At 33.2% G+C, this 18,117-nt stretch overlaps 2 protein-coding genes across 2 annotated transcripts; one reads left to right on the plus strand and one right to left on the minus strand.

The window, feature by feature from the left end:
- The first annotated feature begins 7,769 nt into the window (after positions 1 to 7,769).
- LOC124836467 (beta-glucosidase 11-like) lies at positions 7,770 to 11,754 on the plus strand. Its single transcript, XM_047311628.2, has 13 exons — positions 7,770 to 7,953; positions 8,048 to 8,117; positions 8,243 to 8,298; positions 8,468 to 8,543; positions 8,739 to 8,810; positions 8,917 to 9,004; positions 9,138 to 9,393; positions 9,579 to 9,694; positions 10,241 to 10,461; positions 10,868 to 10,899; positions 10,998 to 11,085; positions 11,192 to 11,282; positions 11,381 to 11,754. The coding sequence occupies exons 1-13, from the start codon at positions 7,792 to 7,794 to the stop codon at positions 11,661 to 11,663; spliced, it is 1,611 nt and encodes a 536-aa protein (XP_047167584.2). The 5' UTR covers positions 7,770 to 7,791; the 3' UTR covers positions 11,664 to 11,754.
- A 217-nt stretch (positions 11,755 to 11,971) lies between these two features.
- Positions 11,972 to 16,456, minus strand: LOC124836466 (receptor-like protein 49). The gene has a single exon (XM_047311627.2). It carries the CDS (start codon positions 16,221 to 16,223, stop codon positions 12,969 to 12,971), a length of 3,255 nt encoding a protein of 1,084 aa, XP_047167583.2. The 5' UTR covers positions 16,224 to 16,456; the 3' UTR covers positions 11,972 to 12,968.
- Between the last annotated feature and the right edge of the window lie 1,661 nt (positions 16,457 to 18,117).

The raw sequence follows: 18,117 nt of genomic DNA on the forward strand, positions 1-18,117 counted from the left end.
AGTGGCAGCAACATTTTTTTTTTATTTCTTTTGTAGTTACTTTGAGTCATTTGATTTGTAATGTTCCTGTTTTTAGATCTCTTTCAACTTTCATTGTAAAAGGCCAATTAAGACCAAGTACTTGGAAGGGTCCTTGGTGCTCTATCCAATCTTGGCAATTTTCTTTGCTTGCTTTGATAGTAGACGGTGAGTGTGTCTTGTTAGCCAAAGCTACAAGCCTCACCTAGGATTTCTTTTGTTTTATTTTCATGCTCTAAGATTTTTTGTTCCATTAGAAGTATAGGTGTTTTATCTTTCATTTAGATTGTTTGAGTCCATTTTTAAATTCAATAGTGAATCTTACTTTGAAAATGGTAAAGTAAGTAACCTTAGACATTCTGGCTAGGTAAGACTTGGTATTTAAGCGGCCTTTGGCTCACCTCTCTTACCTGGGAATTGTCTCTAGGTAAAATCTTAAACCTTTTCAAACTAAGAATCCACTTTTGAAATTAAAAAGATGAATGAGGAAATCATGATCACCAAGAGAGAAATAGAAATGAGTGAGCTTAGGAACTTGTTTGCCCAATACATGAAAAATCAAAATGAAGGTGAACAAAAAGAAAGAAGGAAGGATGAAAGGTACAACCAAGCTAGGAAAGATATTCCATTCTTTGGTAGGGACATTAGTGCTTTAACATATTTAGCTTGGGAAAGAAAAATTGATAAAATACATCCTTTTCTTGCTAGAAATAGTGAAACCTTTGCTCTTAACATATATCTTTCTAGATTAGAAGAACATGCAAGTGAGTGGTGGAATCATAAGCAATATAGTGTCAAGAAAGGTAGAAAATCCTCCATTCATGATTGGTATGAACTAAGAGCTTGCATGAGAAGAAATTTTGTTCCTCCTTCAGCGAAGAGAGACCTAGAATTAATGGGACACCTCATTCAAGAGGGAAAAGCATTTATGAAAGGTCTAGATGGTTTCTCTAGAAGGGAAATTGAATTTAAAGAAAAACTTGAGAAACTCTTGGATAAGAGAAGAAAGAGAGAGACTAGAAGGAGAGAAGAGGAATTGAGAGAAAAGATAGAAGAAGAAAAGAGAAAGAGAGAAGAAGAGAAGAGAGCAAAAGATGAGAGAAGAGAAAAAGAAAAGAGAGAAAAGGAGCATTTGCTACTGATGGCAAATTCTACTCCTACAATTCAAAGGAAACCAAAAAGGGAAGGTTTCCAATCCTTTAATTCTTCTTCAATTATCTTTAAGTCTTTGCATGATAACTTCTCTTTTAAACCAATTGCCACACAAATTATCATTATACTACCCTCTTCAAAATATGGCAATTTAAATCTTGAGTTATTGTTACCCTTAAGGAAACAAGCAACTCAAGACAAAAGAAAAGTGACTTGTGAATTAGGACTTTTAAATTTCCTTAAAACTATAAAACAAAATATAGAAAGTCCTTATTCTAAAGTTACTTCCATAAAAAAATTCTTTCTTAGATTGATACTAATTGGAGATATATTTGATGCTTATTGCAGATATCTTTTTGATCCAGGAGGAAAGTGACAAACCAAAGTTGTGCTTCTTTATATCTTCCCGATTTGAGGACAAATCGTTTTTCAAGAGGGAGGGTATGATGGAAACCCATTTAGGGCATTCCATTCAAAGAAGTATCAACTTAAGCTAAGGCTAAGAAAGGGAAGTGAAGAAGGATTGTTAAAAACTCTTTCTTAATTTTCATTCTCTAAGTCTTAGTAGAATTCTCTTTAATATGTTTATATGTGTTTTGTAGGGTCTAATAAAGCTAGGAGATCATGAAACAACCAGCCAAGGAGTTGTTTAGCCAAGAGAAGCAAAGGAGTAAAAGGCATAATTTTGCACCATATGAAGCCTGACGTGCATCCAGCACCAGCTGTGATCTTCCACGTGCATCCAGCACCTTTCATGTGCAACCAGCAGCTTCATAAACGTTTCAGCAGATTCAAGAGATCTCCACGTGGCTCTTCACGTTTATTCACCCTTGCATAGCTAGCACTTGCTTCCTTGCATCATAGCTAACGTTGAAGGCGTGAACCAGGAGCTTTGTTTCTCCTTTAAATACATTACTCCATTGGTTGTAACCCACCTTTGATTTGAATGAAGAATAGTTTTCTGTTGATGCTGTCCAGAACTTTCTTCTTATTGAAGGTCACCGAGAGAGAGCTTGAGTGTTTCCTCTAGCCTCTCTCCCTAGCTAGGCTTCCATTCCTAGCATTCCTCTGCACATTCCGTAACATATTTCAGCACCTAAACCACTTCCCTCATTCCATTTTCTCCATCACTGATTCATCTGTTTTCTTCACCGCATCACTGTTTGATTCAATCTTCCTTTGCCTCAACCTTATCTTCATAACTGAATCATCCATTCTCCTTCAATCCAGTCACCGAACACTGTTGAAGAGTGGGTTCCAGAGTTTAATCTTCCTCTGGTCATAGTCATCATATTTCATCTTCTTCCGCTGCAACAAAATGATGTTCATCCTCCTTTCCAGTTCAGATTCCAGAAGCTCCTAGAAGAAGTTCCGTTGATTCCATCTTGCACCAGAATCAGCTGGATCCTTCTTCCATCATTTTCCTTCTGCTTTAACAAGTTTGTTTCTACTTTAATAGATTATCCTAAGCATATAATCGATTATTTAATCATACTAGATAGTTATAAATTCATTTGACTGTTATGACTGTTGAGGCTATTAAATGAAATGTATTTGAACGAAGTAAATTGATTTAATCGATTATACAACTTATGTAATCGATTAATCCTATACTTAAGCAAATTTTCAATCCAATTTTCATTTTAAACAGATATATCACAAATGAAACATGTAATGGCATAACTTTTTGTTTTAATCGATTATATAACTTACGTAATCAATTATTACGAGCAATTTGCCCCTGTTAAGCATACAATGATATCTGGTGAAATCTAACATATTATATACTTTGTTAAATCAATTATTTCACCCAGAAATGATATATTCAATCTATTTAAAGCATTACTCATTTTAATACAAATGAATTCTCATAACAAGAACAAACAAACAAGATACATATATAACAATTGTTATGTCATTTGTTATGTAAAAAACTATAAAATCATTCTTTTGTTCATCATCAAAAACCAAGATATATAAGGTAGATTTAGCTCCCTCTATCAAAAATCTCCCCCTTTTTTTATGATGACCAATAAGAAACATGTTTTCCAATTACTCTCCCCTTTTGGGCATTAACAAAAGATGATAGAAAAAGTAACATGTAATATGTATGTGCTAAAAGAAACATCAAAAGTTACATACAAACCATTTGAGAATATGATGTTCCCCCTATCAAGAAGATATATTGCATAATAGCAGTATGTGAGCAGTAAATGATTGATATCACAGTGTGTATCAAAGCTCAATGTACTGATTTAAAACAGTATCTCAAATGTATTTAACAAATATCAAAGTAAATATACTGATTTCACATGAAAATAACATTTGATATGAAGTGCATTTTCTAATACTCATGTAATGTATGCAATGTAGATAAAGCATAAAGTATCATTGCACAAATGACAGTAAGATACCAGCTATTATGCAGCCGAATATATGATATAAGTGTTAACAAATCTACAGCAGAGTAGTGAAACTCATAGTGATGCATATATGATGGATTTCCAAACGAATTTTGAGTTATATGCAACATATGATATGTGTTGCACGCCAAACATGTATATGATGACATTTAAAACTTGTCCAGTAACTCAGAAATGTAGTTATAAGCATATAAAACTAGAGTTAGCCACATAATCGATTACATTATTATTGCAACAAATTATGAACTGCAATACAAATTATTTATCAAATTATGCAATTGTTTAATCTGTTAAATTCCGCAAAGTTGATCAAAAACACAATATAACCTACAAAGACAACTTTCTCAACATTGTACCATGTTAGCATCACAATAAACATGATTTGAGCAACAATTTTATATAAGAATGCATGATCAATGAATGAAAATGAACATTTGAGCACATGACCAAGTGATATTCCAAATGTCAACATTCAGAACTGAGTCATTCAATCACTAACTTGATTCAATCGATCCATTCAGACATTGCAAATACAAGAATTGGTTTAATCATCCAAATCAAATTTTAACCAATTTAAAGCATAATTACTATAAAGATCAAATATCAAACATTGTTCAGAAAATGACAACATTCACAATGATGTAAATGTAACAATATGCAATACTAGAATGCTTTTCAAATTCATAATGCAGTACTTTGATCAAGAATGCCTAGTTCATTTCAGATAATATAACATTTTTTCTTTGACAGAGGTTTTGTAAAGATGTTCGTCCCATTGATGCAATGTATTAGCAAATTCAATTTCTGCAACCACTCATTTGATACAATCGATACTAATGATAAATATTGTATTCCAAGTTTAAGCACAAACTAGTATAATGATGTTACTAATCACTATGTTGTAGTGTTCTATTAATTATGACCAATCACTCTAATATTAGAACTACACATTAGAGTTACATTTTCAAGGTCTCTGTTCTAGTTGGTCAATATGATTTCAAAACTTGAGAAGTCATATAATATGCTATGAATTAAAAAAAAAGATTTTTAATTTGCTATTCCAATGAACTTTATTCAATCAGATACTAGCTAATAGCAGAAATTTATTTCACTCAGATTTAAACATGTAGAAACATTTTCTAGATATCACATGATACTGATAGAATGCTAGAATTTAGAGTTCAAAAGTTAAACATCTAAGATTATGTGAAATATTAACTCCAAAACATTTAATAATAATGAACATGGAATTAATACCATTGATTAAGAGACGAGGGAAAATTTATTTGAGATTGAAACACTCTCTATAGAGCATATTTAACAGATTATGTTTTTAACGTAAAAGATTGTATCAGTTACAGAACCTAATTTTAGAAAAATAGAGAGGATAACCTAATCTATTAGACAATATATATAACAGATTAAATTTTGTGGAAACTGTTATTTTTCATATTTTCACTCAATCTCTTCATGTCAAGCAACAAGCACATATCACATACATCATAATGTTTATGCTGAATGAGAATTATGCATGTTTTACCAGTACCAAGGCTTGTTACCAAGTTTGATGTCCTCAAGGTGTTATGAGCACTTTAAATTGTGAGATTTGCTTCAGCTTTGTGCATCACCTTAAGTCTATTCCTTTTCCATTCCTCTCAATCTCCTGCAAAACAATTGAAGGGTTTGGATGCATGTACCCATTTAAATGTGGGTCCTTTCATGTTAGAAGATTTCAATGGTTCCTTAGGAATCCATTTAAACTTTCCTTTAGGAACACTAAAATTTTTGTAATAACATGAATTTGATGCATGACCTAACTGATTGCAATAAAAATAGACAATTGAAGATGGTTTGCTTGTGTCAATAAACCTTTTGGTTCTTAATTGATTATTTTTACCAATATACCCTATTCTTTCCCTATTCAACACACTCCTTTGTGAACCAAGAAGAGCATTGAGATTCGAACTGCCTAGTGTAAACTTAGACAAGATGTTCATAAGATATTTGATTCTTTCCTCTTGTCTTGGACAATTTTCAAAATTTTGATCACATTTCTTGTTCCCATGCATGGAGTTTTTCGAAAATTTCTATATAGATTCTAGTTTCTATTTTAGACTTTCATTTTCATTACCTAGAACCTTTATTCTATTTTCCAACCTCTGGTTTGCACTTTTAAACTTGTAGTTTAAGTGTTAGAGTTTCATAGCTTCATCATACAACTTTTGAAATGCATCAAGTAGTTGATAATACATTTCTTCAATGGGTTCATCCTCAAAACTGCTAGCACTGCTCTGAGAACATGTTGATCCTACCATCAAACAAAAATTTGTTTCCTTTTCTTCTTCTTTTTCTCACTGCCATCATCTCCATTTTCCCTCAATCTCATCATTTGCTGCTACATTTTCATCACCCAGATTTTGATTTCCCATTATTTTTTAGAGTTCAGCAATTTCTTGATTTAGTTTGTCAAGCCTGGAGGTGTAGGTAGAATGATGGTTAACCAATGTTTGCATTGCTTGACCATATATGTTTCAAAGTCAGTCTTTGGTCTGTAGGGAGGTGCTGCAGTATACATTTCCACATTTACTAGGTCAGCATCTTCTCCTTTAGTGGGTTGATGTTCATCTCTGCCTTCATTTCCTTCTTACAGTTCTTGCTTCAGTTTGAGTGTAGGGTACTCTAGTTTGATGTCTCCTTCTCTTTCACATTCAATACTGGAAGAAGCAGCACATTCATCTTGCTTTCTAGAATGCCCTTTGTTTTCTGCAAGATTCAAGTTAGTTTTTTCTTTTGCATATAAAAAATTTAGAAAACCTTTCTTCCATCAAATCTATCTCTCCATTCTCTAAACTTTCTATAGATTCCGTAGCAGTTTCAGTAGTAGACTCCAAGATGTTGATGAATCTTTTCTCCTCTTGTTTTGCTTTCTTGATCTATAAAACTCTTTGAGTTTGTTCTTCTTAATTCTTATCTTCATTTGTTCATTGGAACTGTTTATCAAAACATCTCACACACCTTTGCCTATTGGATTCAAGAAACCATTATTTTCATCATCAATCACAACTTTGCTCATAGTCTGATATATATTGGCCATCAGGATTGATTTAATCGATTAAAAAGTAAAGGTAATCGATTAAAATTCGAGTAATTTTCAAATTTCCAGCTCGACCTTCCAATGTCAACGGTCATATTTTCGAAAAAGAACTAATTAAATGTAATTGTTCGCAAAGCATCAACATAGTTCACGAAGCGACTCAACATTCCGTCACGAAGCGACTCAACATTCATGTTTAACATAATTGAGTCATTATTAGACCGATCTTAATCAAAATCTCATAAAGAAAACTATAAATACAGATTGAAAAAATGGTTGTGGAACTTTTTTTGCCTATTTTTTACAACATTAATTGTTTAACCGATCAAATTCAAATTAACTTAAGCATCAAATTATTTTTAAAACAAGCATCTGATCACCTAGAAAATAGATAATCCGAATAGAAGAAGAACAACTAAAAATAAAAGTAAGTGAGATAAAAATTGTTATATAGACATCCCATTTTATACTACACAAATCCCCCAATAATCTTATAATAACATTATTTTATATGTATATATTTTATATTATATATATATATATATATATCTATATATATATATATATATTTATAAAATGAATGATTGGAAATAAGTTTGATTGGATAATATCTTAGACTATTTTAAATATTTGCCTTACCTAAGTAAAAATAAAATAAGTTTATTTGTCTATAAGTTAAAATCAACTTATATACATGTTAAATATAAATCAAAAATAAGTGATATAATTTTAGTTTATAAAAGCTTAGTTTTTATCTTTTTTTCTTATTTTATAATATAATAATTTCATTATAAATTTATAAATCACTTCATATCAACTTTCATTTTGTAAAAAGATGTTTCAACATTACCAGTTGCCACAACAATGGCTTCGCCGTAATAAAATATCAATGTTGAACCTGAAATTATAGTGACAATAATTGAAGTTGTTTGTTAAATTTTTTGTCTTGAAAATGAAATAAAATGTATTGTTTTACATTTTTTTCTGCAAGATAAGGTCTAGCCTACACGTGTCAACTTCAATTTCACCGTGGGCACAGATGATCTTCCAAGAAAACTCGAAGGAATCAAATTAAATAAATAAATAATCAAAACACTAAAACAGATGACGCCATTAAGAAGAAAAGCAGAGAGTATGAGGTTCATGTTGAAGGTTTTTGCAGTTCTAGAATTAGTGCTTCTGATAGTCCACCCTGGTGCTCAAGCCTTGAGCAGAGACCAGTTCCCTCGTGACTTCGTGTTTGGTGCATCAACCTCGGCTTACCAGGTTCTTCTGTCTCCCTCCCTCTCTGTTTTTCACACTCTCCACTGTCCTACTTTTGTGATTCTTTGCTGAATTTGTGATTGGCGTTATGTGAAAGGTTGAAGGTGCAGCAAATGAAGATGGCAGGAAGCCAAGCATATGGGACACATTCTCTCATGCTGGAAATGGTACTACCCTCTACTCACTACTCTCATATCTACACTATGCTTCATTTCTTTTCACATATTAAATCTATTTTTAAGCTTTATTGCTATTATCTTTTTCATGAAATTTAATGCAAAGATTTTTTCAGCGAATTTGTATGCTGGTGATGGAGATGTTGCATGTGATCATTATCACAAATATAAGGTTAGTGACCCTGGAGTGTAAGGATATATATAAAAAGAACCAAAAGAATTTGTTGTATATACATAGAAAATGCAGATCTTCTATGATCCACTTGCTTTAAATTCTTGTTCGACTAAAAGAGTTTTCATAGTTTGTTTTGAGCTACTATCCTACTTTGACTTTCCTGCAGGAAGATGTTAAGCTCATGGCCAACATGGGCTTAGAAGGCTACAGATTTTCCATATCATGGTCAAGGCTTATTCCGGGTGATCATCAATCTGTCGTCAGCGGACTCTTAAACTAATGTCTAATTTAAAATGTGAAAAACTAAGTTATATTAGATACACACACTTGGTTTAATTTGGGGGCAATGAGTCTCTCTGACTCCAGTTGAATATGGTTGCCTGGATCGAACATTATTATTTCCATGCTCTGACCATGTCGTTTCCATGTATTTCCAGATGGAAGAGGACAAGTGAATCCCAAGGGACTACAGTTTTACAACAACCTTATTGATGAATTGATCAGCAATGGTTCTTGTTAAGACTAGATTTTCCTCTTAAATTTGTTTAACACGTAAGAGGTTCTTCCAGGTTTTCTAGTAAATATGTTTTTGCTCTATGATTTCTCTTAATGTAGGAATAGAAGCACATGCCACATTATACCATTGGGACCTACCACAAGCACTTGAGGATGAATATGGAGGATGGGTCAGTCGAAGAGTTGTGTATGGTTCCCAAACTTAACGTCTATAGTTGTGTTACAGTCTTGTCCTATGTTGAGATTGTGCAAAATACATCTGCCATGAAATTGAGAAATGGTATTTATTGTGATTAACACATTTATATATATGTTTGTAGTAAAGACTTCACAGCATATGCAGATGTGTGCTTTAGAGAATTTGGAGACAGAGTTAGGTATTGGACTACGTTGAATGAGGCCAATGTGCATGCAGTATTTAGCTATGATATAGGACTCTTACCACCTCAGAGGTGTTCTCCTTCCCCTATAATAAACTGTTCCAGAGGAAATTCCTCAACTGAGCCATATTTGGTCGGTCATCATATGTTGTTAGCACATGCTTCAGCTGCTAGGGTATATAGGAAGAAGTACCAGGTAAAAGTTATGTAACAAGTGCCTCATTCTAGCCACTCTACTACGTCATTTGTTAGGCCTTCTATTTGCATTTTAGACCATAATCAGGAAGGATAGAAGGAAAGGTGATCATTATTATGATGTCTTTTGGAAATGCTGATAAGATAGTTTAATTTTATTTTGTAAACAATGTATTTTGGATGCAGGGCATGCAGCATGGCTTAATTGGGTTTAGTCACCTTCTTCCTGGTTTTCTTCCTCAAACAAATTCTACTGAAGATTTAATGGCCGTTCAAAGGGTCCAGGACTTCTTGATCGGGTGGTAAGTAACAATCTAGCCATGGTATCTCTTTCCAATGCCTGCTGACATTAATAAATTTGCATCTTGGGATTCGAAAAGAGCAACACTTCAAAATAATTTTACTCAAGTGAAGAAACAAGATTTTGTATCTCTAAATGCTCTTTCATATAAAAGTTTACAATTAAAGCGTGACAATACACACACCTTGCAAATCAAATATAAAAAAAGTGTGGTGTGACGAGGAATAAAGTCTTGAACCTCTTTGTTTATTTCCCATCTCAAGTCTGTTACATTTTGAAACTTTGATCTCTAGGCAATGTGAAACTTTTTAGGGGTACTCTAACAGTGATGTCTACAAATTATTTTTAACTTTAGCTCCTAAGTAAAAGTCAAACTCCTAAGATTACTTAAGTCGTGCTTTTTATACCAGATATAAAGTTCGTGAATGGTTTTATATCTCAATGTTTTAGTAAAAGATTTTAGTAAAATCCAACATAATTTTCCCAAGCAAATAAATGTTTGAGTTTTAAATTATACACTTGATTTTGTTATGACTTGTCAGTGCAGGTTTATGAATCCCATTATATTTGGAGATTACCCAGATATAATGAAAAAGAATGCTGGCTCAAGGCTTCCTTCCTTAACTCAAAAGGAATCAAATCTAGTGAAGGGCTCAATCGATTTCTTAGGAATAAACTTTTACTACTCTCTTTATGTTAAGGACAGTCCAAACAAGCTGAAGAAGGAGAGCAGGGATTACCTAGCAGATTTATCGGCAAAATTCCAACGTATGTCACAAGCTGTTTCCCTGACCCATTTTTTATTGCATAACCAAGGCTATACATTGGATAAACAGGTTACTTGTATATAAATGTGTCTTTATTGTGAGAGGTACTATCCAGAAGCTTAAGAATCAAGATACTTCTTATGAATAGAATTGGACTTTTTCTTAAGATGCCAGGAATTGGACTTATTGACATGCGTTTCCATAGACTTTTTTTCCTGATTATTACAGAATGTAAGGATCTTTTTGGTTAAATAATGTTTAAAAATCCATGTAAAATTGAACATTGTCTTGTTATTGCTAAGAACTTGTTCAGATGGTAAACTTCAGGAGAATTGTCTCTGTTGTCATCCATCCTCCTCTAATTTTCTGGAAATGAAACAGCTGACTATTACTCTTTCTGGTTGCAGTATACATTCCAAATAATAGAGCTAAATATGAGGTAATAGCAAGAACATGGTGCTGTTCCACTCTAAGTATTCCTTTATTCTTATAAAGATTTAGCTATAATACTTTCCACTAACCAGCTGATGGGTTTAGGTGCCAATTACTCCCAAGATTCTCCTAAGGATGTTAGACTCACTAAGGAACGCTTATGGCAATATTCCAATTTTCATACATGAAAATGGTATGGCAATTTCCCAACTTGGAAATCAGAAGCTCCATGATTCTTTTTTCAACTTATTCAACTGTCCTATTATTTAGTTGTATGGTAAGCCTTTTTAGCTTTGCAGGCCAAGAAACACCTCATAATTCATCATTAGATGACCGGTCGAGGGTGAATTACTTGCATGCATACATAGAAAGCATGGTTGATGCACTAAGGTATTTCTTTTATTTTCATTTTCAAGTGGGAAAGTTAAAAGGGTGTACAAAAGCAGATTTTTGTTTATTATTTTGCTTCATTGTTGACACATTTATAGGAGTGGATTAAACGTAAAAGGTTACTTTGTGTGGTCTTTCATGGATGCATTCGAGTTATTGGGTGGATATGAGAGAAGTTATGGCCTATATTACGTAGATATGAATGATCAAAACTTAAGGAGGCAACCTAAGCTTTCTGCTGAATGGTACTCCAGCTTTCTGAAAGGGAAGTCTATGGACCCAAAGATCACAAAGGAAACTCAGAACAACGCAAAATACAATCCCTCACTCCATAGTGCTACATACACTAATCAGAACAAGTTTAAAATTCAGAGCGAATAATAGAAGGTTTATGAGTCAAAATCATAATGTATAATAACTAAATAATTTTTATTAGCTTTCATTTCTCCAATAAATGACTGATATTTTACTATTTGTTTTGAGGACTTACTGAAAAAAAAAAACTCCAATTTATATTGTGTTTTAACTTATCTTTGAAATATTGTCTTAATTTTATTTTGATTTCCCAATTTATATGTTATTTTATTATAAAGAGTTGACATTTATAATGCTAATAATTAATAAGAATACGTATCTTACAGTGATTTAATGTATATTAATATATAAGGTGAGAAATGTGGCATGTATTATATTATATTATATATATTTAATTAGTAATTTAATATTTATATTTAACCTTATGATTAACTTACGTGGTTCCTTCCATTAAATATAACGTCTTTTGCAAGGTATTAGATGTTAAAATTTAAGTTATTTTCTAAAAATCTCTCTCTTTTTCTAATGGGTATTTTTTTTTTCTTGTTTCTACTTTCCTCTACCTCCTTCCACTTCTCGTCACCTTTTTCTCCTTTCTCTATATGTTCTCCATCTTCTACCATCTTTTTTCTCTTTTGTTGATCTCTTCACCATTTTTTCCGTTTCCCTTTTCTCTCTTTCTTAGGATTTGTATGATTCATGAGTTGTTATTCAAACTTAGGTTGAAATTAAATGTGTTTTTCTGACAGTGTATTAGTTATTACTTATTTAATATTTGAATTTATGGGAGATGTGCATGATATGTTTGAGGAGGTTTTTGGTATTTAAGAGGATGGAACGAGATAAGGTGAAAGGAGGTGTGCAGAGGGAGAAAACATAAGAAGAAAACAGAAAAAAAAACAGAGGAGTTCCACAAGTAAAAAGTAACCCAAATTTTTGACATTTAATGAAGAAAGACATATTTACTCTATTTAAAAAAACTAAAATAAAAACTTAATTTTGTAAAAAAAAAGAATATAGAGACATAAGTTATTAATGGACTTAAATATAGAGATTAAATTAATCAATTATTTATATATATATATATATATTAGAAGCATTTTTTTCCTATATATTGGTGTAGACATTTGCGTGCTCTATTTTTCATTTTTCTAGCAACTGTGTATAGTTTTCTGAAACTCGATCCTTTCTTGACAAAGCATCATATATTATAAAGCAAGTCTGTAGCTTGCTCAGTTTAACTCAGTACATCATTACAACGCAGAAACTCCTTATTAACCACAATACATCAGAAACATAAGAAAAAAAACACAAACACAAAGATGGCAGATCATAGTACAAGATTTATTTGTTTTAGCATAATTAGATCGACTATCCGATCCACCTTAAAGACCTGTACCTTTGTCCTTTATGGTATTCATAAAGGAAACCAAGTTGAGGAACAAGCATGTAAAGTAGGTCATCGACATGCTTCCAATACAAAATCCTCCAACAGTTAAACAAAAAAAGGGGGAGGATAACAATTCCAAAGCCAAAGATAAATCCCAGTTCCAGACTTAAGAAACTCCAGTCAATTGATCCATGCATTTCATATACTGGTGTAGGAGATGAATGTCCCCCACTATCACTGCTGCAATCTCTTAGTGGTGGCCCACATAATCCTTCATTGCCTTCAAAAGAACTTGGATCAAATGTTTGCATTTGAGCACCTGTGGGAATTCCCCCCCACAAACGATTAAATGAGAGATTCAAGTATGCTAGAAAGTTTAAACCAGCAAACTCAGAAGGGATTTTTCCGCTCAACCTATTGTTTGACAAGTCCAAGGATTCTATATTCATCAAATTTCCAATTGATGAGGGGATGTGGCTTGAGAAAGTATTATGTGACAAGTTAAGAACATTCAGTGCACTCAAATTCACAAGTTCTTGAGGTATTGGACCTTCAAAATGGTTGGAGGAGAGATCCAAGGAAGCAAAGATAGTGGGAATTTTGATCAACTTCATTTGCAAAGCTTTGTCCACAACTGTAACTGAATCCAAGTAGCGACCTCCATATTCGTTTGTAACGCTATAATAATTAAATATGTGGACAAGCACATCATAAGGTTCAGTTTCCAACAATCCGTACAATTTTATTACTAGAAATTTGTTGACACACGACGACAAATTATTGTAAACCATGATGTCACCATTATCAAACATATCAAAAAATAGATTCCCGTACTTCTCATGGGATTTGGTATCACGTCGCATCATTTGTTTCAAGCTTCTCAAAACTGGTCCAGGGAGAATACCAGTGAAGTTATTGAAGGCTAGATCAACAATGTGGAGCACCTCCCAATTGCTAGTGCTACGTGGGCATGCAATAGGACCATTGAGTTTGTTTGACCTCAAAATCAGCACTCGCAGGGTGGAAATTTTCATCAAGAAGCAAGGAAATCTATCGTCAAACATATTGTTTCCAAGATTTAAGACTTGTAGACTCTTGCAATTTGCAAGTGTGCTTGGGATAACACCTTCCAAGAGATTTCCATTGAGATTGAGGAATCTTAAACTGCATGAACTTGAAATGGTGTCAGAAACATAATCCTGGAGTTTGTTTTGAGCAAGATTTAGTACTCGGAGGGTACTGTTCCTTCTCAGCAAGCACTTGGGGATGAGGCCATTGAAGCGATTATAAGAAAGATCAAGTAACCGGAGAGAAGACAGATTACAAAAGGACTTAGGGATTTTTCCTTGAAAGTTGTTATTTGAAAGGGAGAAAAAGTATACAAAAGGAACATGCTTATCCAGGTCGAGTGGGGCACCAATGAAACTATTGTTTGAGTAGTCCAAATGGACGGCAAATTTTGTGAAAGTGGGAACTAATCCAGTAAGTTTATTGGAATGAAGATCAAGAATGAATAGGTTGGAATTCAGATCATCAAAGGGTCCTTCCATATTTGTGAGAAAATTGTTGGAAAGGTTTAAATAAACCAGAGATTGAAATCTCCAGATCCAGTTTGGTATTTCTCCTTCAATCTGGTTGTTGGATAGGTCTAAAGCATTTATTTGGTTTTGGTTTCTCAAGAACCCCGGAAATTCTCCTAAATTGCAAGCACCCAAAAATAAATATTTCATGCTCGGAAGGGATGAAATGGCATGATCATCATTAAGAGTTGCATCAACTGATAATTTATTGTGAGAAAGACCTAATGTATGCAAATTTTGAAGCCCTTCAACCATATCAAGCCGCATGGTGCCATTGAATTCATTGTCAGAAAGTTGTAGGAAACGAAGTCCTTTAATATGAAAGAGAGATACGGGAATAGGGCCATTCAATCTATTGCTGCTCAAGTCAATCAACTCTAATTTTGAGGAAGAAGCATTGGTAAGTTCATATAATAAACCATTAAGTCCATTATGAGAAAGTGTAAGCTCTTGCAAAGATAGAAGTGTAAAAAGAGACATTGGAATGTTTCCACTAAGGTAATTATCTCCTAAATTGATATAGAGGAGATTTCCAAGTCCCTCAAAATGAGTTGTAGTAATAACTCCTGTCAGATTATTGTTCGAGATTGATAAATATCTGAGATTTTTTACCATCTTGAAAGAGGGAAGCGGACCAGTAAACCTATTAAAAGACAAGTCCAATTGAACAAGCTGAGTAAGATTTGAAATAGAACCTGGTAACTTACCAGAGAAATCTGTATTACTAAGATTCATGGTGTGAAGAGCAGCATGTGGTAAGAAGTTTGGCAAAACTCCATGAAGATCCCTGTTGTTTGATATATCAAGAACCTTTAGGGTTTGAAGTTGAAAGATGCCCTTTGGAAAGAGACCATTCAGCGAGCAACTGCTGATCTCGAAGACATTCAAATTGGAGAAATTTGCAAAGAATTCTGGCACCGAACTTGAGATGTCATTCAGACTCAATCTAACTATTGAGAGTTTCTCAAGTGTTGCTAGCGAAGAATCAATTGGTCCAGAGATATTGCATGATGACATACTCAACACTTCAAGATTTTGAAGAGAAGATAGAGCATGACACCACTCCTTTCCCTCAGCAGATACCATTACACCATCAAGGTATAGTTCTGTGATTTTTGCAAGATTCTGCAAAAACATTGCAATATTTGGATTCTGGAGTTTAAGAATAGGTTGTGAGGTAAGTGGTGTTGACAAGTCAAGTGTTGTCAAATCTGTCAGATGAGAAATCTCCTTTGGAATCTGGCCATGAAATCCAGCATTTGATAAATTCAAATACCTCAAACTCTTTAGCTTGCCAAAGTTCACAGGAATGGAAGAATTGAAATCATTGTAAGCCAGATTCAACCTCTGCAAATATTCCAGTTCAAAGAGACTGGAATTATCTAGTCCTCCAAAAATAAACTCCTCACTCAAGTCAAGACCAATGACACCGCCCTTGCTGCATGTTACTCCATTCCATTGACAACAATCGCTACTTTGGTTCCAGTAAACCAATTTTTTGGATGTGGCTGGGTTGAATAGAAGGCTGTCTTTCAAGTGAAGTAATAAGAATTGTTGATGGTCAAGACTGTGGCATGTTGCTACGTTGATGTTGATATTCAAGTATATCATGCACAAGGGTATGAAGATATGGAAGAAGATTTGATGGATTCTCATTGCTAATGAATAACAAAGTGCTGACCAAAAAGTTTGAAAACTTAAAAGTCAGCATTCAATGTGGGGTGATGTTAATGGTCTCTGGCGAACTTATTTATAAGCTCTAAATCACTTATATCTAATTCTAAGGACAATGAGTCTTGTAAACAAGGGGCTCCATTACTTCAAGTTTGGACAATGAATCATAATGAAATATTATTATTTTGTAATCATGGTAATGTCAGCTACGTGTCACAACCTATATGTAAATGTACCTATTAGATATTTGGATTTATTTACCTATAGACATAAATTATGGAAATAGACAAATTAAAAAAAAATACGAGAATAAATAAGTCGTGTAGCTTCCACTCGGTGTAGCTTCCACACGATTTTAAATAAAAAAATTCTTTACTTTCTATATGACTTTCATGTTGATTGTATTGAAAATTGAAAGTCGTTAATCCCTTCAACGACTTTAGTGTGATGTAATCAATTACAATAAATATGTAATTGATTATATTACGTTAAAGTCGTTGAGGAACTTAACGATTTTCAATCTCCAAAAACGTTGCTTATGGGCAAGATGACTTCAAATTCGATAATACACATTGTATCGATTACAAGGAACTTATAATCAATTATCAAGGAAGGAGAAACATTTCGGCCTAAGAAGGCAGTGAGGTCATCAACTGTTGAACCAACAACATTGAGACCAATTCCAATGACTCCACCAACGTTTCCTTTGGTAAGATCAACGACAATGTTGAAGTCCAAAACATTCTTGCGCATCAACATCATTGTCTCTTTTATCTTATTTTTAGGATGTCATCCTGAGGTAAGGATTCCTAAAATCCCTGGAACTTGCAGCATCTTTCCCAAACCTACCAATAACATTATTTTCATTTCCCAAAATGAGAAAGGAAAATAAAAATGACAATATGTGTGACACTTCATATTAACATTGTTCAAGAGTCCAACCAAGGTGTGATACAATTCAGCCAAGATTTGATACAACTCGTCCAAGATCTAAAACAGCTCAGCTAATATCTAACACAATGAAGACAATCGTCCGTTTCAGCCCTTTCTAGCCTGTCATCAACCTGTTTTTACATAAAAAATAAAAAAAAAATTAGTTTGTTTCCATGTGATATTAGACTTTCAAACCTTGATTGAGCTATGTCAAATCTTGATCGAACTATATCAAATCTTGGTCGAACTGTATTAGACTTTAGCCGAGCTGTATCAGACCTTGGCAGGACTATCAGACTGTGCTAATATGAAGTTTCAAGTGTATTCGAATTTTTTAATGAAATTTGCTGTCAGAAGGGTCCGACTGACGACTTTATATTGAGATTGAAATTTCAATATAATGTAATCGATTACATATTTATGGTAATCTATTACATCATATTAAAGTAATTAGAGACTGGCAACTTTCAATTTCAACACAGTCAAAACAAGTTGTGTAAAAGTCTTGTAAGAGATGCACAACTTCTCCATTTAAAGTTATGTAAGAACTCAATGACTTGCTAATTCTCATCATTTTTTTCAAATTCACCTATTTCTATAATTATTGCACCAAATTTGTCTAAATAAGTAAAAAAAAACCATATATTTGCTTTTGTTTCTGTTGTAGTCTACATAAGTCTCAAATTTAGAAACAATCTTACTTCTTTTGGATTCAATCAGTGCAAGTATGATTAATCTTTAATCACTAAGGATTTGACTCCATCTTTTGTTATTATTTTTGGTTAGGTTGATGATACTATTATTAATTATCCCAACATTCATAGCATCATCAATTCTGTTAAAATTAAACTAAGGACTTCTTCAAATTGAATGATCTTGGTGATTTAAACTTTTTTTCTTGGGCTAGAACTCTCAAAATCTCAAAATGCTCTGTACATTCTTA

The sequence above is a fragment of the Vigna umbellata genome, chromosome 3 (genome assembly GCF_029865625.1).
Source record: "Vigna umbellata cultivar VRB3 chromosome 3, Vumbellata_1.0, whole genome shotgun sequence".
NCBI lineage: Eukaryota > Viridiplantae > Streptophyta > Magnoliopsida > Fabales > Fabaceae > Vigna > Vigna umbellata.